The sequence below is a fragment of the Berghia stephanieae genome, chromosome 4 (genome assembly GCF_034508935.2).
Source record: "Berghia stephanieae isolate SIO BIC M18660-M18661 chromosome 4, UCSD_Bste_1.3, whole genome shotgun sequence".
Lineage (NCBI taxonomy): Eukaryota > Metazoa > Mollusca > Gastropoda > Nudibranchia > Aeolidiidae > Berghia > Berghia stephanieae.
The window spans coordinates 46,279,987-46,304,053 of NC_088363.1; the positions used below are offsets into that span (position 1 = coordinate 46,279,987).

Below are 24,067 nucleotides of genomic sequence, written 5' to 3' on the forward strand. Positions count from 1 at the left end.
ACACACACACATACACACACACAACACAACACACAACACAAACCAAACCTATCTTGCTTCTCATACTATCTACTAAAATCGAAACAAATATGTTTTAAGCGAACGTTTAAAAATAGACAAAGATTCTTTTTCACGAATGCTCTGCGGTAAGGCGTTCCAAATAGAGGGTCCGAAATGAGAAAAGGATCTCATTCCAGCATTTTTCCGAATTCGAGGGACAACTAGTTTTGTGGAATCACTGGCCGAACGTAAGGGGCGGGGTTTTGAATATCTTTCAATTAGTTCTGAAAGGTAGGAAGGGGCAGTACCTTCAAGACAACGATACACTAAAACACAAGCTTTGAATTTAATTCTTTTCCCAACAGGCAGCCAATGCAGGTCATGAAGTAGAGGTCCGGCAGAGTCGCACCTACGCTTCATGAATACTAGTCTGGCAGCGCTGTTTTGGACAATCTGAAGACGTTTCAGATTGTATTGCGAAACGCCAAACAACAGAGCATTACAATAATCCAATTTCGATAGTACGAGGGACACAACCAGGTGCTTGGTCACCTCCTCAGATATGAACCGTCTAATGGAAGCAATCTTTTTTAGTTGGAAAAAGAGAGATCTAACCAAATTATTAACCTGATGCTCCATCGACAGTCCAGAGTCTAAGAATGTGCCAAGGTTTTTCACTTTGTCAACAATTTGAATAGAGGCATCCCCCAACTTCAAATCTGTTTCACTTTTCCACTTCCTGTTCCCCACATACAGCACCTCCGTCTTATCATCATTCAGTTTCAGTCTGTTCTCATTCATCCTTTTCTTAACACTTTGGATACAATTTTTACTATTGGCTGATACTTCTTGTAAATTTCTCGTATTGGAAACGCAGTACAATTGCGTATCATCAGCGTATTGATGGTAAGACAGACCAAAACTTCTGATGATTTTAGACAGAGGGCCAACGTACAAAACAAAAAGAACGGGTCCAAGTACTGAACCCTGGGGAACCCCACAATCAAGAAAGATTTCCTCCGATCTATATTCATCCACCGTAATAATCTGTTTACGATTAAACAAATATGACCTAAACCAATCAAGCGCTGCACCAGACACGCCATAAGTAATTTCAAGACGTTTGAGAAGAAGATTGTGATCAATAGTATCAAAAGCAGACGATAGGTCAAGCAAATTCAGCAAAGAACATGAACCATTGTCTATAACAGAGAGGAGATCATTAACAACCCTAACAAGTGCGGTTTCCGTCGAATGATGTTGCCTATAAGCAGACTGAAATTTTTCTTCAAGACAATTATTTTTAAGATGAGACAGTAATTGTTTCAAAACAAGCTTTTCTAAGATCTTAGAGAGAAAAGGAAGATTAGAGACAGGGCGATAGTTTTTTAAGTTCTCTTTATCGAGATCAGGTTTTTTCAAAAGGGGTTTGACATGAGCAACTTTGTAAATGTCTGGTACAGCACCTGACTGCAACGAATTATTAACAATACATGTAAATGGTGTTAAAATTACATCAATGCATTTTTTAAAATGGCAGTATTTAAGGGGTCTAAATCACAGCTTTTAGTTGGAGACGACATAATGCAATCACATAAGTCAGCTTCAGTAATCTTTGAAAAATGTGTTAATGAATCACCATGAAACGTGTCAAATGTTGTATGGATCGATTCAGACGAGAGTTCTTTCCTGATGGTATCCGTTTTTTCTTTAAAATATTGACCAAAGCGAGTTGGTAGATCTGCACGATCGATTAAAGATGGGAGAGCTGGTTGCGTCTGTTGTCCCAGCAGTTCCTTGGTCAAGGCAAAGAATTGTCTCGAACGTCCCACGTTTTTGAGGCTTTCTTCATAGAATTTCTTTTTGGCCCTGAAATTGACGGCTTTTGCATCATTTCTAGCCGCGATGTATCGCTTCTTATCGACAGCATCGCTGGACTTGAGCCATTTTCTTTCTGCCCGCCTCCTGGCTAATCCATTCAATTTTATTTCGGTATTATACCAGGATGCTTGACGTCTCACTTTTACTGCTCTAGTTGTTAAGGGAGCATGCTTGTCCACCGTACCAACAATTGACTCGTGGAGACCATTCGCATCATGTTTATTTTTAACGTTATGGTCAAGGTCTTGTTTAAAAATGTTCATGTTTATATTCTTCAAATTACGAGATGTTATCATCTTTTTTACTTCGTGCTTCATTGGAAATAAAACGCAAAACACAATTAAATGATGGTCAGAGATTAATTTATCAATATTTGAGACAGGTGAAGAGAGAGAATGTTCAATGTCTGTAATGACATGATCTATTGTGTGGCCATGGTTGTTTGTAGGACCGCTTACAAGTTGAATATAGTTGTTTGTGTCAATAATCTCCCGAAATACTTTCGATTCATTTTTGTTTCCGAAATAATCAATGTTAAAATCACCCATAAAAATATTATGCTTTTTGTTAATGGATTGCATAGACATAAATTCTCCGAACTCAGATAAAAAATCAATTGTTGATATTTTGTTTGTTGGCTTGGTGGTGGGCGGTAGACACAGTGAAACGACTTTTTAAAATTATTTTCATGAATGGCAAATCCAGCGTATTCAAAACTTCTAAAATTATCATGGTGAAATGATATCTTGTCAAAGAGTGACAAGTTGTAAATAATTGCAATTCCACCTCCTTTCCTCCCAATGCGTGGAAATGATTTAATACAAAAGCCTTCGGGTGTAATTGCTTTCATAATTGGATCATCATATGAATGATTAAGCCATGTTTCCAAGATGACAAAAATAGTAATTTTATGATCTTCAATAATGTCGATTATGTCTTGAGTTTTATTACGACACGATCTAACATTTAGTAATCCAATTTTTAAACTGGTATGATCACTACGTGCAGGTTGTTGTTGTTGTTGTTGTTGTTGTTGTTGTTGTTGTTGCTCAGGACGGTGCTGTTGCTGCGAGTTGTTGTCATGGTGGTCGTTAATTTCATACTGACTGTCACGGACAGTGTTGACATTTGACAAGGAACGGTGAGGATTACTCATTGAATTGATTAGATTGGATGGGGGACGAGTGTTGATAAATTGAAGCGAGGATCGAGGTCGTAGGGGGAGCGGGCGTGGGGTTGGCCGATGACCAATGACGGTGGTTATAGAAGAATATTTCTTCAAGTACTGTTGAGGGGGGCAGCGTGGCTCAGCGGTACAATCTTGGCTTCTTACTGAAAATGTACAGAGTTCGACTACCCACCTCATTGTGTGGCCTTCAGCAAGTCACCTCACCCTAGCTCACTTTGCAGTGCTGCACTGTGGCTGATGCTTTGGGTTATTCCAGTCTTCCCTTGGAATAGACCCAAAAGACAAATTTCCCCTTGGGGATGAGTAAAGGGAATTTAATTTAATTTAATTTATTTTTTTATTTATTGACATAGGAGGTGGAGATGAATTTTTTTAAAAAGTCATAAAAGTTATGACTTCAACATATATATGTAAAGATAGCAGTCAATATTAAAACTTTAAGTCAAGGAAATATGAATATGAATAAATATGAAACTTTTCAATCACTAAGAAATGAACATTTGATTTTAAAGCACAAAAGATAAATTCGTGGTTGAGATAACAGTAGGAAATTTATTGAGACTTTCTGTTTCAATGCATTGCTGAGTTACATGTTGATTAAATTTTTTCTTCAAATTTTCAAGTACAATAAATGAGTCTTGAATTTATTTTCTCTCACAAATAATTCTTAAGTTTTGTTTCCCAAAATATTTTAAAATTTAATTTAATTTTAAAGCATGGACATTGACATTAAAACTCAGCGTTAATTAGTTTATATTAAGAAGGGGGAGAAGAATACAAAAAAATCCCTGTCAATGGCTTTTACAATAAGCCATAAAATTGTTTCTTGAGAGTCAATTATTATATCAATATCCTGTAGTTGTCAAGGTTATAAAGTAAATAAAAGATACAGAAAATTTATGGTTGTGAATTATGCCATTCGGGTCACAGATTAAAAAAAAAATTATGATTCTAGAACCAGCACCATTTGCGGGTAATTATATGCTGACTACAAACTGGCACTTATTTATTTTAATTATTATTCTATCATGGAAATTTATCGGGCATCCCTGTCCACGGCAGATTTAACTTGTAAACATTTTTAAAAAAACATGTGGGTTTTGACCTGGACAAATAAAAAAAAAATTAAAAGGCTTGATACACACAGGCACTTATCTATATGTCTTTATAAGACAGAGCCGAATCGTTTGAGCCATTAAATGTCGAAATCAGTCCAGTAATCAGGTCTGTTGGTGGGTGAAAAAAAAAAGGCCAATTAAAAAAATAAAAATAAGATTAACATTTGTGTATTTCATCCTATGTCAGTTAAGACCTATTTTCTATTGGACAGATTATAAATTATTATCCCAGATTTAAAGTTCTCAAAACAAATATCAAATACATAACGTTTTACAAAATTAAATTTTCTGCTATTTATTGTTTTCTGTAAAAGCTCTGCATCAACCAGACCAGTCAGGCCGTGACCAGAGCACCCGCAAAAAGTCCAGGACTCTTTCATCCCCGGACATGCAGCGACATCGGACCAGTGTCTCATCTGTTGGAACAACATCCTTGATGAGCACCTCCTGGGAGACGCTGGTGCTTTTTGCTGTCAATCTGTCCCAGCTGAATCTTGAAGTCAACATGGCCAATGTGATGGGAAACACAGAGTAAGTCTTAGTCACGCATACTCGGGGTTTGATTTTTAGGTTACTTCAGTACTCAAATTGCTGAATATTGTTTTCTAAACTGCCATATATGTAATAATAATAATAATAATAATAATAATAATAATAATAATAATAATAATAATAATAATAATAATAATAATAATAATGATAATAATAATAATAATGATAATAATAATGATAATAATGATAATACTAATATATTATATTTGTTGAGCGCTCTTCCATATCATGAGGCTCAAAACCTTTCTTCAGCCAACAACAAAAAACAGTGAAAACAATACATTACCAGTTTTTTAGTTTTCATTGTTTTTTGTTGTTGGCTGGAGAAGGGTTTTGAATCTGAAAGGTTCCGTGTTTGGTATTTTGTTCTTTTCTGAAAAACTATTGTTTTCATTTTTGTTTATTACTTTTTAAAAACTTAGTTGTAATTTGTTTATTTAAATATCTGATTGTTGCCACAGGTGGTGTACAAAAGGAGTGAAATCTCATGGTCGACTGTCCATCAACAGCAGTGGTCACAAAAACTTGAACATCGAGGCCGGTTTTGACAAGTCCACATTTGAATCCAAGGGTGGAATCGTTGGAGGAAACATTGGAGTTGAAAGCCTGAAGGCACATTGTAAGTGGTTCATTAATTCATAAAGAATTCTCTAATCAGATTTAGTGGAAAAAAACAAACAAAAACCCAAACATTTATATATCTCATTTCTATGGATTAACAATGCTCAATGCACTTTACAATTTACAATGTTTCATTTATTCTCCCTGTAAGCCATATGGAACCATATTTCCAATTCATACGGTACAAGTCACCTGTTAGGTGTCCTTTTTGTACTAACACTCTTACAATATCCGTTCACTTTCTGGAGCTAGGTACTCATTCACACCGGAGTCTAGTGTGTAAAGTGTCTTACCCAATGACACAGTGTTCGGACCAGAATTTTCCACAATCAATGTCAAGCATTGCTTGACTTTTGTGACAAGACTAGACGTCGTACCGCTGTGACACTGAGCTATATTTTAGTCAAATTTCACACTGGACAATTACGATGCCACAAATTTTGTTGTTGTATTATTGTTAATTGTTACTATATGTAGATATTGTAGAGAGAGGTAGAATAATGGGGTGTTGAAAGAAGTGTTTTTACTAAAACTTTAAAACCCGTTACTATCCAATTCCCTATCCAGTCTCAGTTTGCGAGGATCCCGGACTTGGCCAGGACCCAGACCACCAAGCAGGCCTGTCCACGTCACTGGTAGAGACCAAACTGGACTACATGGGATCATCCATAATTATGACCAGGCTCAGTGACCTCTCCCTTCTCTTGAAAGACGAGTGGCATGTCGACAGCAACACGCAGCAGGATGCCCCATTAGCCACTAACAGGTGAGAGGAATATAAATTGAAAAAAAAAAATTGAGCTTTTAAAAAGTGCAGTATTCACTAAACGTGCTCAAAGCGCTTTACAAAGGGTCCCAGGCCAACAGCAACACTAAGCATGTAGGACGAGATGTGAGGCCTGTTAGGCGATATTACAATTTTTTTTCGGACAGAGACAACGCTGTTAATTTTACACCTGAGTACAGTGAGAATGTGAGTAAAGAGCCTTTTCCAAGGACTCACCTGTGCACAAGAGCGAGGCTCGAACCCAGGACCTTTTGATCCAAAAGCGACCTCATAGCCACATAGAAATATAAAATGATTAAGTTTAGTTCAAAATGATTATGAAATATTTACATTTATATAAACCATATTTTTATGTAATATGATCTGTAATTTTAAAATGGTTATAAGCTGCAGTGCCTGAAAAAATAAGAAAATTATTATATTTTATGTTTCTTCCAGTGAGCACAAGGAATATTTATTGCAAAGATTTATAATCGTTATTTACCATTTTCATGTACAATTTTGTAAAACTGAATAGAATATCTTTTTTCATTTATATTTTAAAGATGATAACTTTAAATACTTTAAGTATTTCAAAATTCATCATACGATATGTAGAAATGAAACAAGTGTATTAGATTTTATTTTATGATTCCACATCTGATGGAACTTTATTTTGGATACTAATCATGATTACCATCAACAGATCTGCCTTCCTGTTTGTCAATGGAAAACTCTCCTGGTCTCATTTTCATATGATGATCTCTCGATCTACGACCCCTGACCTCATCAAAATTATCTCCAAACTAGACGAGTTCTTTTCACAGCAGGTTATGAGTGGCAGACGTGCTTTCCAACATGCTGCCCCGCCCTATGCATCTGCTTCTCACCACCCTAGGAAAATATCGGAAAGTGGTAAGTGAAATATTGAGACAGCCGTAAAAGATTTGTCGAAGTTTGTTGGATGATAAAATTGTATTGAATCTGATCGGTTTGCTAATGGTTTAAATTAAAAGAATAATTGTGATTCCTATGAATTTTCTGTATAGTGAGAAGTGGGATAGGTAAGTAGGCAGATAGACAAGCAAGCAAGCAGGGAGGGAGATGGGTAGGTTAGTACGTTGGCTGGTTGGTTGGTTGGCTGTATGGTGGAAAGACGGGTTGGTGTTTGGGTACGTTGGTAAATGGGTTGGTTGTTAGGTAGGAAATCGCGCGAGAGAGAGAGAGAGAGAGAGAGAGAGAGAGAGAGAGAGAGAGAGAGAGAGAGAGAGAGAGAGAGAGAGAGAGAGAGAGAGTTTATATCTTTATTTTTTCATGTTTCTATTTATTCAGCTGTATTGAATGAGCTCCGCCACCACCGACATTGGCAAGGTGCCCTACAGCACCTTCTGGGGTGCCATTTCTCCATGCTGCCTTCAGTCCTCCCCAAGGACGGAATGGTACTCGGGGGCACCATGACATTACAAGGTCAAGGTCTAATGCTGGCTTCATTCCATGGCATCAACTTCCGGGCCCGTTACTGGGCTCTATTCAACATCAAAGACCCTTTCATTTACTTTGCCACTGAAGCACAGAGGATTCCCGAGGGAGGTGAGATCTGTCAAAAGCTATAGAATAATCTAGAATTGGAGATACGTGGCAATCCCAATTTCTAGTGCTGATTTGTCATATAAATTTGGCTTATGACTTGTATGTGTCAGGTTCTAGGCCCATTGTAAATTTGAGTCCTTGGAAAAGGCTCTTTTTAAGGTGTAAAATGTATAGTAAAATAAAGGGAGTAAAAATGACTCTTATAAAAGATACAAAACAAAGTAAACGACTTTTCGGCCTTTGGCCGTATTCAGGAATCAAGAAAAGGAAATATATGATATTACATTGGCATTATATTACGCACACATACACACACACAATACACAAACACACACACACACACACATTTTTACCTATAATATTTTAACTATACTGCCAATGTAATTTAACATATTTCCTTTTCTTGTTTACCCGAAGAAGGCCAAAGGCCGAAATGCTGTTTATTTTGTTTTGTATCTTTTATACGCGGGTGGTTGGATGGGAGCATCACCCTTGAATCATATACCTATGATGTTCGCATGGGTGTACGATCCGATAGTGATGTCGTTTCTTCTTCTCTTTACTAGCCTATCCTGCTTCTTTGGTTTGTGATTGTATTTTTGACAGGGGATATTTTTTTTTCTGAAAATCTTCTGCCTGTTTGTTCTTGGTTATTTATAATTTAGCTTATGATATCTTTAGGTTATGATTTTGATTTACATTTGTACTATTTTTGTTAGATTGCTTGTTTTTTTGTTTCAGCGGTCTCTCATATAACCTCAATTGTGTTGGAAGAGACCTAAAGCAACAAACAAACAAAAAAAAATATCTTTTATACGAGTCATTTTACTCCCTTTATTTTACTATACATTTTATTGCCTCATTTAGGCACCTCTGGATTTTGATGTAAAATGAGTGCCAGCATGGTCACAGCTTTGTCTCTGTTGAATAAAAACATTCTAATAGTTCTCTCCTGCCATTTTGCATGATGTCAGTCTTTTTAAAATGAAACTCCAGAGAAGTATGGTTCCAGTGGCCTGCTGGGGAAAACATTGTCAAACTCATTGAGCATGATAAATCTGTTGAAATGCGTTATATATATCTATTGTTAAACTGTTGCTTGAGGCCGTTTAGGGTTGCTATCAACTACAATTAAAATGTTCAATTCAATCTTTCTTCCAGGCACCCACATTGTACAAGACCTTCAGTTTGTGGTAGGTCAACAAGGACCCAATCAATCTGTGGGTATTACCTCGTCCTCCATGCAAGACGCTGGTGTGTTGAACAACATGGCTACCATTTGTAAAGTGTCTCGGACACAACACATGCCTTCCAACTTCACCAGCATTGACGAGTGGTTTACTTACGCACTGACATCCTCTGTCACTGATCTGGATGGTAAGAACTGTAGCACGTTGATTCAAGGTGATAAGTGATAATAATACTAAGCTGTTAGAAACTGTGGACTGTAAAAATTAATAAACGAAAATGAAAATAACAGCTTAAAAAAAATAACAAAAATAACAAAATGCCAAACAGAACATTTTTGGCTCAAAACTCTTCTTCAGCCAACAACAAAAAACAATGAAAACATAAATACATTATTTAAATACCAGATGGACTGCAGAAAAATATTTGGCATGTCCTTTCTGAAATAAGATTATTATTATTATTATTATTATTATTATTATTATTATTATTTTATTATTATTATTATTATTATTATTATTATTATTATTATTATTATTATTATTATTATTATTATTATTATTATTATTATTATTATTATTATTATTATTATTATTATTATTATATTTTTATTGTTATTATTATTATTATTATTATTATTATTATTATTATTATTATTATTATATTATATTATTATTATTATTATTATTATTATTATATTATTATTATTATTATTATTATTATTATTTATTATTATTATTATTATTATTATTATTATTGTTATTATTATTTTATTATTATTATTTATTATTATTATTATTATATTATTATTTTATATAATATATATTATTATTATTATTATTATTATTATTATTATTATTATTATTATTATTATTATTATTATATTATTATTATATTATTATTATATTATTATTATAATTATTATTATATTATTATTATTATTATTATTATTATTATTATTATTATTATTATTATTATTATTATTATTATTATTATTATTATTATTATTATTATTATTATTATTATTATTATTATAATATAATAATAATAATAATAATTATTATTATTATTATTATTATTATTATAATGATGATGATGATGATGATGATGATGATGATGATGATCATTATTACTATTACTATTATCATTTTTATGAATATTATTATGAAGTTGATGATGATAATGATGATGATGATGATGATGATGATGCTGATGATGCTGATGATGATGATGATGATGATGATGATGATGATGATGATGATGATGATGTCCATTTATTCTAGTGGTGACCAATTTTGGAGACCGGGCCAGAGATGCTGATGGCGATGGAGCACGTAAATACAGCAAGGCCAAGGCTGCTTACCACAGTCACGACACAGAGGTCATCTTCTCCTTCCCTTCAATGTACATGGATCTCAAGACTTCACACTTCCAAGGTGATGAACCACCTCAACCAAATGGTAGGAAGGCTGACCTAGCATTAGATAATTTAGAATACAAAGTAATGTAAAGAAATAAAATTCCCATTTATTTCATCCCCAATGAGAAATTTGTCTTTAGGGTCAATTCCATGATAATGATAATAATGAATAGCACTTATTATAGCACTTTACCCTATCTGAGTGCTTTATATTGACATGCAGGGTTAAAATGAAATAAACAAATACATAAACTAACAAATCATTATTTGATTACATCGGGAATAAGTAGGTTTTTAATTGTGTTTTTTAAACTTTGAAGGGATGAGGATGACGTAAGTTAATACCGGTACTACAGTAATGGGGTTATGTGGTCTAGTTGTATGACACTCGTCTTTGGACCAGAAGGTCCCGGGCTTGAGTCCTGTTCTAAGCGGCGCATAGTTGAGTCCTTGGAAAAAGCTCTTTACCCACATTCTCTCACCATAATCAGGAGGAATATGAATACCTGGCCATTAACAGCATTGTCTCTGTATTGTGATATCACCTAACAGAATTTGTATCTCGTCCTCCATATTAAAAGTTATTGTTGGCCGGGGGTTTCTTGTAAAGCGCTTTGAAAATGTTTAGTGGATAATATGCTATATAACTGGTCAAATAAAAAAAAAAAATACAGCAGCAGTACAATGCCGCAAAGTGATCTATTCTTGATACAATGTGCAAGCAGTTGGCCATCACACTTGCTTGTTCTTACACTACTCTTTACATGTATTGTATTTCCATCCCTTTTAGATGATCGTCCAGTTGTAGAGTGTAGCTTTGTGGCTGAGTTCTATGACCACATCTTCGTTGCCATGGACGCAGAGGTCATTCTATTCCTGCACGACCTCGTTGCATCCTACATCAAAGAAAAAGACAAAGGTTTGTGCTCAAAGTTTTTTTGTGTTGATGACTTTTAAAAATAAATAATGATATATGTCATTTATGTAAATTGTAGATTCACGAAATTTCAAGCTAATTGAAAAACAACAGGTCCATGAAGGGTTTAAATAGGGAGAGACAAAATTGGCTTGCTTCCAGATTAAGCAGTGAGTAAAGATCATTTTCCCTATTTTAATAATTATCTAACAATAGGTCAGATTTATCTGTTACTTTGCAAAACTTGTTCAGTTTCTTCTTAGTATTTTAATTGAACAATTTGAATGATCTGGGATCAACCCCTACCCCCCCCCCCCCAAAAAAAAAGGAAAGTAATTAATAGTGAAAAAATCCCCTCAAAAGAACAAACAAAATGCAAGCCTTCCCCAGGTTTACCAAAAGAAACCAACAAAAAAACCCCAAATAAATAAATAAATAATAATTTTTTAAAATTAAACATATAAATCCTCAAATCCTCCTTTCCCTTGTTCTAAAAACAAAAAGAAAGAAAACAAAAGGAAAAGCAAACAGAAAAAAGAAAGAAAGAAAAAGCAAGAAGTAAAGAAAAAAAAAAGAGGTACCCAATTGAATGTCTAATTTGATTTGTCCGTTCACCAGGTGCTGGTTCTAAATCGTCATCTGCATCTGCCAAAACAGCCAAAGAATCCAAGGCTGAGGAGAAGGCCTCCCTATCAGACCCCACGTCAGCACTGAAACACGATTTCCGGGCATTTGAATGCAAGACTTGGCAGTTGGAACCCACTCTAAGGTAACACAGTGCCAAGTGTTATTTACATTATTTGTAAAACTCTTCACTTTTAAAAAAAAATTACTTAGATTTAGAATCTAAAGCCCATTTAGCTATAGAATAGTAAACACCTTATCATGACGAGATCAACACAAAACAACATTAACAATTTTTGTTTATCGTACGGATTTGGAGCTTATATGACTTTAAATAAACGTATATAAAGTATTTTTTAACTAAAAAATAAAAACAATAAAGAAAATAACATTTCTTGCACCAAAAATTAGTCAAAAATACAAAACAAAACCGAAATAAAAAGCAACCAAAATAAAAACCCAACAAAAAAGTAACAACAACAACAACAACAACAACAACAACAACAACATACAAAACAACCAAAAAAAAAAAAATACAAAGAAAAAAATAATGATAATAATTATGATATTAGCAGCTTAAGAAAAGGGAAACAAAAATTTATTAAAAAATTAATTTATAATGATAAAGATTTACCCAGGTCTATCAATAATACTTTTCAATAGTTTGCTTTGCTTTAGCTTTGACTTTCCATTATATCCTATTTACATCATTAATTTCATTTGAGTCTTAATTATCTTTATTGAAATATAAGCCAAGGATATCTCATTATTTTTCTTCCACCCCACAATCCCCTAGACTAATTCACTGGGCTAGCACCAGAATCGACCCTGTCGGAGCTGATTACGTTCTACAGAAACTCGGCTTCAGCAAGGCACGTGTGACCATCCCAAAGTGGGTACAGAGAGGATTCATGGATCCTCTGGATAAAGTACTATCCATGCTTGTCGACAAACTCATCCTTGCTCTCAGAGATCAGCAGGGATATGCAGAAGAGGCGTCGTCGACAACAGCTGGTGCTGCTGATTTGGACACCAGTATTGGTCCTGTAGGCGGATCGGACAAAGGAATTGATAGAGGAGACAAAGTGTAGAACTACCTCTACTCCTCCTCCTCCTCCCCCTCCTCCTCCTCCTCCTCCTCCTTCTTCTTCTTCTTCTTCTTCTTCTTCTTCTTCTTCTTCTTCTTCTTCTTCTTCTTCTTCTTCTTCTTCTTCTTCTTCTTCTTCTTGATGCCCACGAAGCTGGAGAAGGCTATTGTATTTTTCTTACGTAAAATCTGTAATTTGTTATTGTTGACAGTTTATTTCCTTGAGGTCACTGCAATATGATATTCATACCGGTCCTATCTATATCTTTTTATATTGTAATTCCACAACCGTAAAACCCATCCCAAATATTACGTGACTAAATAAATACCAGTTGAAATACTAACACTAACATAGATTAATGGTTGATGTTGAATAAGCTATGAGTTGTACATTTTTATTTTTTATATAACCAAGGGGTTTTCAGGTTCTCTCTTCTGGGCATCAGTGAGGCAGCGTAGCTCAGTGGTACGGTCCTTACTTCATACCCGAAAAGTACAGAGTTTGACTACCCGCTGCGCTGTGTGGCCTTGAGCAAGTCACCTCGTCCTAGCTCTATTTGCAGCGCTGCACTGCAGCTGATGCCTGGGTTATTCCAGTCTTCTTTTGGATTTGACCCTAATGACAAATTTCTCCTATGGTTTGAATAAAGGGAATTATTGCATTATATACAAGCAATGACTGTTGTCCAGTTTAGGCTGTAGTAACCCGGATATATCCAATTCCACTGGCCCCCACCTGTGAATGACAACTTATTGCTTCCCATCCTCCTCCCTACTTTCAACTTAACTGAGTAAAAAAATGTTTGGACCCTTGCATGCATTATTTTATGACCCTTTCACTTTCAATGTATTTATTTGTGTGATCGTAAAACAATAGATTGTGATATAGATACTTTGTCTTATATTTAGGCAAGAAGTGGGAATACTTTCAATGTATTTATTTGTGTGAATGCACAAAACAGATTGTACAATAGATACTCTGTTATATATTTATGTAAGAAGGGAGAATATATCAATGTATTTCTTTATGTGGTTGCACAAGGTAGATTGTAAGATAAATACTGTTTTATAGTTAGGTAAAAAGGGAGAATACCTCAATGTATTTCTCCATGTGATTGCAAAAGGTAGATTGTAATATAAATAATGTGTTTTATAATTAGGTAAAAAGGGAGAATACTGCAATGTATTTCTTTATGTGATTGCAAAAGGTAGATTGTAAAATAAAACTGTGTTTTATAATTAGGTAAAAAGGGGAGAGTACCTTAATGTATTTCTTTGATTGATTTTGAACGTTAGATTGTAAAATATAAACTGTGTTTTATTTCTAGATCAGAGGGGGTATATTTATTATGTATATGATATGCGTTTATTTTAAAATAATTTACTGTCATTATTTCTTTGAAAAAAAAGGTTATCAATTCCGTGGTTTTATGAAGATTTTTTATAACAATGTGAAATAAACAATAGATTAGCTTTATGTAAATAATATATATATATTATTATCAATCTCAACCCAAAATATTGAGGTTTGATATTCTCAAAATGTGTTCAAAATGGAGTTGCCTACAAATGTGGAACTTAGAACTCGAATACCTCTCCCAATATAGACAGCTGGAAATGTTATTTTTCCAGATTCTGTTATAACAATGAGGAATATTTCAATGATTCTAATTGACAAATCTTCTCATTGACTTGACGCAAAGATATGTCCTTTGTATTACGCCATTTATAATTGTTAAAATTACCTTTGTATGTCCTAGACTGTCTATTATAGTTACATGATTAATAATTGTTGAAATTACTCTTGTATGTCCTAGGATGTCTATTTTAATGACATGATTAATTCATGTTGAAATTACTTTTGTATGTCTTAGAATTTCTATTTGAATTACATGATTAATAATTGTTGAAATTACCTTTGTATGTCTTAAAATGTCTAGAAAACAATGCTTCAATTTTCAATTTTGAATCTTTATTTATTTTTATCTACAACCATGGTGACATGTATTTTATTCATAATGATAGATTACTTCTGTAGCGCTGAGTCGATTATCTGAGATAAAATGCTCTAAAACTCTGTGAATTATCTGACACATCATATTTTAAAATCTAATATAATGTAGAATAGGCCATGAATGCTATATGCGTTTGAACAATGTACAAATTGAAATTTAATTTGAAGGTAAAAATACTAGTGATGTCAGTGATTGTAGAATTCACCTAGTGTAAGACACACTGTGTGTGCTCTTTATAAGAGATGGCAGAGTAAGTAAGGCAATTACTGGTCATCTTCAGGACTCAGGTTTAAGCCTTAAATTTGACATCCTATTTAACCTTCATTTTATATCCCTATTGCTTACTTTGCAGGCCTACAATGCAGCTAAGCCTGGGTTATTTGGATCTTTTCTAAAAAATAAGATTCTGAACACTTTTATCTCAATGATTTTTAATTTATTTAATTTAATTTTAAAGCATAATAAAAACCAATACATATCATCAAACTTACATGATATAATATAAATTGGCAATGTTATTCTCTAACCGTGTAACATGTTTTGACCAAATTTTACATGAGACATATAAAAACATTATTGCACGCATTCCTTATTAATGCAAAAGCAATAACCGGCATGTGTTGTTCATATGTGTTATTTATACTGCATCTAGGTATTGGAAATGAGCAGGGAATTACCGGAAATGCATTTTAAACATTATCAGCTAAAAAACAATAAATTTCATTGTTTTCCAGTTACACGCTTATAGAATGACTCTGTCTATATATTTATATAAAACTGTCATGATGTACTAATATATATCGATAACGCACATTTTAGTCTTACACAGTCTTACAAAAAATTTTGTTTATTATTGACCTCTCTGTTCAATGGAAAATGTCAGTCACATGAGGACGACTTAGTTAATCTTGATTGGACACAGGTCTGCTTGAAACCTTTTTACGCTTTAGAAAATGGAATGTCACTGTGTGACGATGTGGTCTTTGGTATGACACTCACCTTTGGACCCGTAGGTCCTTGGTTCTAGTCCTGATGCAGGAGGCTCAAAGTTATGTCCTTAGGAAAGACTCTTTGTTTACATTCCTTCACTGTACTCAGGTGTAAAATGAACGCCTTGTCTCTGTCAAAAAAAGTTGTGATAGCGCCTTACAGGCATCATGTCTTTTCCTACATATTAAGTGTTTCTGTTTTGGTGGGATCCCTTGTATAGTATTTTTAGCCCATTTAATGGATACAATAAATAATGCAAGGCATATGTAAAACATGCAGGCCCTGATAGCTCAGTTGGTAGAGCACTCACTTCACATGCAAATGGACTGAAATCTATCTTTGGTGAAATCGAGAATTTTTTCGGACCCCCCCCCCCCCAAGCAATAGCTGGGTCTGTTAGAATTGGTGGAAAGTACTTTGAGATAGACTAGTGTTTTATCCAAATGATAGCAAGCAATTGCTATTGTCTGTTTCACGTTATAGAGACCAAGATAAACCACAGCCCCATGGCTTTGAAGAACTACTTTTTTAAATATGTTAAACATTCCAACAATTCTTATTTCAGTAAAAAATTAAAAGAGAAAAAGCGACCTCATGGTCCTTAAAGTGCACAGAGTTTGCACATAAGCTGTGGATAAGTGGTATTCAGTGATGCACTTATTCATTTGTTGTTGGTGGATATTTTAAACGATTGAGGACTGGGTGGAATTCCTGGCCTCCCATAGTGGACAGGGTGGCGCTTACTGTGTCTTCTATCCCCTTATATCTTGTTTTCCAATTTGATTTTTGTCTGTCTTGGTTTTGCCCTGGCCGTAGTGCTTGGCTGGGAGGAAAACAGTCAAATGCATAGTTATTGTTTTGGGAGATTATGTTTTTTTCCCTTGTAAATCATCTCTCTGTTGTGTATTGTTAAATTTGTTATTTTGAATGTATAATGTAAACATTTGAGTATATCCCTCTTTGTGGGACTTTGTGCTGGTGTCTGGGTGAAACATTTAGGAGATCTCAAACTAAGTACACTGATAGGGTGCTCTTGGAATCTACATCTGTTCCCTATTTGAACCATTTCCCCTTTGTCTTACCTTTTCCTCAAGTCCTTGTAATTGTACGTCTAGAATCTTTTCACTGTCCCATTGTTTTTCCTTTTTACTAGCACCGATATGACCTAAATGTGTTGCGAGCGCCATAAAACCCTTAAAAAAAAAAAAAACAACGATTGAGGATTTTCTTTTCATATCTCACTGCTGAAATATGTCTTTATATCTTCCATTGAAACGTTTGATATATTGATGCCAATGATGGGGGGACTCGTCCACATTACACTGATGAAACACCTTTTTAAAAAAAAATTGACCAGAAAAGTTGAAAGATTTTTTGACTAGTTGACTCTAAACAGCTGGGTGGGGTTCCTGACCTCCCATAGTGGGTGGGTGGTTCCTGACTTCCCATAGTGGGTGGCGTTCCTGACCTCCCATAGTGGGCAGGGAGGTACTTACTGTGTCTTCTTGACCCCTATATCTATTTTCCAACATGCTTTCTGTCTTTGTCTTGGAATGAGATTACTTGGTTTTGTCCTGACCCTGGCTGAGAGGGAATCAGTTATATGTATAGTTAGTTTTGGGAGATAATATTTTTTTCCTTGTACATCATCTCTCTGTTATGTAATGTGTTATAATTTTTTTTTACATATATAATGATTTGTAAAATTTAAGTGTGTTCCTTTTAGTGGGGACCTGTGGTTGTGTCTGGATGAGACTTTTAGGAGATCTCAAACTAAGAACACTGATAGTATGCTACATCTGTTCCCTATTTGAACCCTTCCCCTTTGTCATATTTTTCTCTTGTGCTTTCATTTGTAAATCTATAACTTTTTTGACTATCCCATTTTCTTCCTTTTTACTAGCACTGAAATGACCTAAATGTGTCGCAGGCGCTGTAAAACCCTTAAAAACAAACAAAACAAACTCTAAAAAGTTTTAAGTCGGGATAGTTTAGGTGCTGTAAATTGAATTAATAGTGAAAAAATATGAAATTTGACTGTAGATTGTGTTTATGGCGAAGGTAAATAATGTGGTGCATTTTATAAAAACTGCACAGTTTGTTTATCTAAATACTGCCAGGTAGTGTGTATGTAATGTAAGCTGATAACAGGAGTCCTAGTTACTCAGTGTATTCGGGAGTCTTCACTAATCATTACTGGGTGTTGAACAGATGAAAATGTTTTTTGAAGTTTGTTGATCCGATCTTTCTTATTGTTTTCTGAAAGATGTTACTTGCAGTATTGAAAGGCTTGTGCAATTTCATTGACAGTTTTCTGGGTGGGGTTCCTGACCTTCCATAGTGGGCAGGGAGGCACTTACTTTGTCTACTATCTCCCTATATCTGTTTTCCAACTTGTTTTATGTCTTTGTCTTTGAATGAGATTACTTGGTTTTGTCCTGGCCCTGGCTTGGAGGGAAACAGTCAAATATATAGTTAGAGTTTTGGGAGATGATATTTTTTTGTCTTGTAAATCATCTCTCTGTTATGCATTGTATTAATTTTTGTGTTATTTATAATAATTTGTAAACATTTGAGTGTGTTCCTCTTAGTGGGGACCTGTGTTTGTGTCTGGATGAGACTTTTACTTTTAGGTGATCTCAAACTAAGTACTTTGATAGTGTGCTCTTGGAATCTACATCTGTTTCCTAGTTGAACCAATTCTCCTTTGTCTTACCTCTTCTTGGGTGCTTTAATTGTAATCTATAACTTTTTACTATCCCATTTCCTTCTTTTTACTGACGCTGATATGACCTTAATGCGTTGCAAGCGCTGTAAAACCCTTAAAAACAAAAACAAACAATTGACAGTTTTTATAATTTATTTATTCATTTTACTTGTTCATTTTGCTGAAAATCTGTAATTTTGGTTTCAAACATTGTATTTTCATAATTTTGAAATGAATTTGCAGCGGAAAAGTTCTTGGATATTGTGTTGTATCGTTCAGTTAAGTTACATAATATTATAATTATTACAATCCTTAATGATAAGGCATTTTTAAAAATTCTTTTCATTTCACCTTGAATTTTAAGCCTAACAGTGTTGTCACTGGTTGAATTGAAAAGTAAAAAAAAAAAACCTGAAATAATCTAAGAAATGTGTTAAACTGATATTCTTCTTCTTATTTCTTTCTTTAATTTCTTTCTTGTTTTTTTTTTTTTTTTTTTTGTTTTTTAATGTTTTGTGAAATGATGACCTTTGTAAATTAGTAATTATCAATTTTATTATTATACTGCCATATCTGTGTTGCAGATGCATTGACTGTTTTGATTGTAAAAATAGATTGTTCATCAATATTATGCTAAAGTAGTCATATAATGATTGGCAAAGGTGTGTTTAATCCTAACTTCAATTTGGCGTTTAGCTTCTCAAACTAAACCGAAACAGCGATTTCTGTGAAATCTGCTGAGATCGTGATAATGCATAAGTAATATTTAACTGATTAAGTAAATTTGTAACGTAGTATTTATATATTGTATGTGTGCAATAGGCAAATAATAAACATTATGCTGACCTGCCAACTCATTTGATTTTATCAGGAATTCCCCTGTTTCCTAGCTCCCGGTCACAGACGGATGTTCCCACGAACAGCTTCAAATTTTTATTTATTATTTCTTTTAAAGGGAATGTTAGAATGATAACAATGGATAGATATGATAATATAGTTTAATCACCATAGATTATGTTTTATATTACACAGTATATGGTCCCTCATTTTCAAGTATTCGTCGGATGTGAATCTTGGCAATAGCAACAGGATAACACTATCATACAAGAATAGCATACGAAAAGTGCGAGATTGAAACTATGGGGGTCACTTACTATTTAGATGGACTGAGTACTTTTGAACAAAAGCGGTAGAAAATCTTTTCTTGAGGATCTCAGCATGTCATTGAAAAAATTAATAAAATGGACTACTCTAATATCTTTGTCTTCGTCCTCATTTAGTGTTCAATGTTTGTGTTATGTGGTGCACAATGTTTGTGTTTTGTGGTGCAGACGAGGATTCATGGCAGAAACGTGTACCCTTCTGAAGAATATAGGCATTAAATCGTACCTTATATAAACCTTCGGCCCTGGTTGTTATTCTTGTAGCGTTTAATATTGCTGTTGCATAATTAATTATTACCTCTTGTCTGTTGTGCAAAAACTTTGATGTAGAAAAAGAATTGTTGTTATATTGAATTACCTCGACCCTTTTCATGACTTTTGCTTTAAATTCTTCCATTCTTGTTTGAGGCAGACATGTGTTGTATGAATCTTCCCCTTCTGGGCGGGGTCTCTTTGGGCAGGGAGGCACTTACTGTGTCTTCTATCCCCCTATATTTATTTTCCAAAATGCTACCTGTCTGTCTTGGAATGAGATTACTTGGTTTTGTCCAGGCTTTGGTCAGAATTCTTAGCTGGGAGGGAAATAGTCAAGTTTATAGTTATAGTTTTGAGAGATTATATTTTTTCCCCTTGTAAATCATCTCTCTGTTATGTATTGATATATTTCTTGCTTTGTAAGTCATGATTTGTAAACATTTGAGTGTATTCCTCTTAGTGGGGTCCTGCGCTTCTGTCTGGGTGAGACTTTCAGGTGATCTCAAAACTAAGTAAGGTGATGCTCTTGGAATCTACATCATTTCCCTATTTGAACCATTCCCCTTTGTCCGTCTTATTCTTTGGTGCTTTTAACTTCAGATCTACAACTTTCCCCCTATCTTCTTCCTTTTTACTGGCATTGAAATGACCTACAAGTGTCGCTCGCTATCGCTTTAAAACCCCTAAATACAAACACTTAAAAGAATAAGGCAAAGAGTAGACGTGTAGAGTAAAACTTTGTTCATTGAGTCACTCATTGCATGGATCATCTCATTCCTCATTGTAAACAAGAACAAAACAAAAACAAAATCCACAACTCTTGACTGTGTTATTAATTCATTCACTAACCTAATAAATCTTGTCTTGTACATTGTTACCTATCATGTGTATTTTGGAATTTTTTATTCATTGAAAATAAATAAACATCTTGACATGGTGGGGTGATTTTTCCTTCCGTAGTGGACAGGGAGGTACTTACTGTGTCTTCTATCCCTAGGTATTTGTTTTTCAATTTGCCTTCTCTGTCTGTCTTGGAATGAGATTACTTGGTTTTGTCAAGGCCCTGGCCTGAATCCTTGGCTGGGGAGGGAGCCCGGTGGGGGGGGGGGGGGGGATCACAGCGGCTGATGCCTGGGTTATTCCACCTTCCCTTGGTATAGACCCTAGATACAAATTTTCCATGAATAAAGGGAATTTTATTTTATTTATTTATCATTGTTATAAGAATATACAGAAAATAACAAAACTTGTGAACGCAGTTTTAACGTACAGCTTTTAAAATGGGCACTTCAGATTCGTATAAGGATTGATTGAATTAATGCGATGACGTTTCCACGTCTTCATATATTTCATCTCTGCCACTTTATCATTCATCGCTTAAAACGTAATCGCAGTCCTAGTGTCAGATTATATCGATGGTGTGCGTCAATGTAAAGTGCTCACAACATCCGCCAGCCGGATATAGTGTACCAATACACAAAATCATGTGTTATGGTCTGATTGAGATACAATTATACAAAACCATGTGTTATAGTCTGATTGAGATACAATTATACAAAACCATGCGTTATAGTCTGATTGAGATTGGTAGAATTTTGTGATTAGTACTCATAAAAATGGCTGGCTAAAAACAATAAGAGAGTTTGGAACAGGAAGAAGATCGTCACGTTGTCGTCGTGCAGGAGCTTGAGTACCTTTATGATCCTGAAGGTGATGCCAGCCCAGAAACAATCATGCTGGAACAGCTGATGGTGAAACGTCAGACTAAGAACGATCCAACCCGGCGTCCAGACAAGACCTGCCTTCTCCTGGACTCACATCTCCACAATGAAGAATTTTACACGTGAGAACGGTGGAAAAAAATATGAGTAAAGAGCATTTTTCAAGGACTCAATTATGTACCGCCAAAAGCCAGACCAGTGGAGGGAGAAATGAGAGATTGGAGGACCTGGAGCTCCCTGATGACGATGGACAGGGAAAGATGTAGTTCTTTCGTTGCTGACAGCAGGTATAGTGGGTAGGAAGTAAAATAGGTACCGCCAGATTTAAACCCTCGTACATACAGATAGTAAGCCAAGCGCCATGTTATCGCTGATCACAAAGCCCAAAAGATCTTTATTTGATTTATGTTTGTAGGTGAGATATTGGGTTCAAAATGTGTTGTGCTATAATAATGTAGAGTCTGTGATCTGTTAAACAAGGAGATAATTTAATTACGTCATTATGTAGTTGGCGTTGTTTGTTTGTTTGTTTGTTTTTTAAGGGTTTTACGGCGCTTGTAACACATAAGGTTATATCAGCGCCAGTAAAAAGGAAGAAAATGGGATAGTAGAAAGTTCTAGAATTACAATTAAAGTTAAAGCACCCAAGAGAAAGTAAGACAAAGGGGAATTGGGAACAAATAGGGATCAGATGTAGATTTCAAGAGCATACCATCAATGTACTTAGTTTGAGATCACCTATAAGTCTCACCAGACACAAGAACTAGATCCAACAAAGAGGAATACACTCAAATGCTTACATTTCATTATACATTAAAAATAACAAATATAATAATACATAACAGAGAGATGATTTACAAGGAAAAAAAATATCATCTCCCAAAACAATAACTATGCATTTGACTGTTTCCCTCCCAGCCAAGGACTCCGGCCAGGGTCGGGACAAAACCAAGCAATCTCATACCAAGACAAAGACAGAAAGCATGTTGTAAAACAGATATAAGGGGATAGAAGACACGGTATGTACTTCCCTGCCCACTGTGGAGGTAGGGAACCCCACCCAGTAGTTGATGTTAATCAGTAGTTGTAGTAGTAGTAGTAGTAGTAGTAGTAGTTGTAGTACTAGTTGTAATAGTAGTAGTAGTAGTAGTAGTAGTAGTAGTAGTAGTAGTAGTAGTAGAAGGAGAAGTAGTAGTATTAGTAGTAATAGTAGTAGTAGTAGTAGTAGTAGTGGTAGTAGTAGTAGTTGCTGTAATAGTAGTAGTAGTAGTAGTAGTAGTAGTAGTAGTAGTAGTAGTGGTAGTAGTAGTAGTTGCTGTAATAGTAGTAGTAGTAGTAGTAGTAGTAGTAGTAGTAGTAGTAGTAGTAGTAGTAGAAGTAGAAATAGCTGTAGTAGTTGTAATAGTAGTAGCAGTAGTAGTATTAGTAGTAGAAGTAGCTGTAGTAGTAGTAGTAGTAGTAGTAGTAGTAGTAGTAGTAGCAGTAGTATGTAGTAGTAGTAGTAGTAGTAATAGTAGTAGTAGTAGTAGTAGTAGTAGTAGTAGTAGTAGTAGTAGTACAAAAACCGGATTGTAACGTTGCAATTGGATCAAGGGAAGAAATTCATGAAATTCCAGACCGACTGCTTTTGGATACAATTCATTTGGAAGTGTACATTAAACTATTCTTTACTTTTTTAAATCATGCGTCAGAGATTAAATAAGATGAGAATATGCATTCTGAAGTATGGAATATCAACACTATAAGTATAGGGCTTGTTAAACAGCTTCTACAGCTTTACCCCAGATTCGCTCGGTTTTTATGAACCATTCTGATCGAAAGCCTTCGTTTTATTCACTTCTCATTGGCTTTTAAGGCATAAACCTATAGTGTTATGAGATTTGGTCCTATTTATGCGTGTATGCCCAAAAAGACACAAATTCATTGCGTATTTTCTTCTCAGGAGCACGATTTAAAATGCGCCGCAAGAGGTCGCTATAACCAGTGCATTAAATTTGTCCTGAAATCGAATAATAGTATTTCTTTGATTATTTCCCTTGATACCGTGGCTCCACAAATTAATTCCTCTCTGTTTTTAATTCGCTCTACCCCCTGAACTTGTAATAATAATAATAATAATAATAATAATAATAATAATAATAATAATAATAATAATAATAATAATAAATAATCGCGAAGTCCAAGGTTTGAGAGGTTTTTTTTTACCAAATGAGAGACATTTAAATCGACTTGCCGCGAGCGCAGTGAAGGCCGGGACATGATGA

The 24,067-nt window shown here is 34.7% G+C and overlaps 1 protein-coding gene across 3 annotated transcripts in view; it reads left to right on the forward strand.

The window, feature by feature from the left end:
• The window catches only part of LOC144970690 (bridge-like lipid transfer protein family member 1), a 111,609-nt gene extending 91,690 nt beyond the window's left edge, over positions 1-19,919 (forward strand). For all 3 annotated transcript variants that reach the window (XM_078910588.1, XM_078910590.1, XM_078910589.1), the window contains exons 78-87: positions 4,503-4,719; positions 5,202-5,359; positions 5,929-6,127; positions 6,834-7,042; positions 7,460-7,717; positions 8,879-9,094; positions 10,189-10,365; positions 11,116-11,244; positions 11,860-12,010; positions 12,662-19,919. In XM_078910588.1, coding sequence (XP_078766714.1) covers positions 4,503-4,719; positions 5,202-5,359; positions 5,929-6,127; positions 6,834-7,042; positions 7,460-7,717; positions 8,879-9,094; positions 10,189-10,365; positions 11,116-11,244; positions 11,860-12,010; positions 12,662-12,956 — 2,009 coding nt within the window. In that variant the 3' untranslated portion in view covers positions 12,957-19,919. The remainder of the gene's footprint in view (positions 1-4,502; positions 4,720-5,201; positions 5,360-5,928; positions 6,128-6,833; positions 7,043-7,459; positions 7,718-8,878; positions 9,095-10,188; positions 10,366-11,115; positions 11,245-11,859; positions 12,011-12,661) is intronic.
• The last annotated feature ends 4,148 nt before the right edge of the window (positions 19,920-24,067 follow it).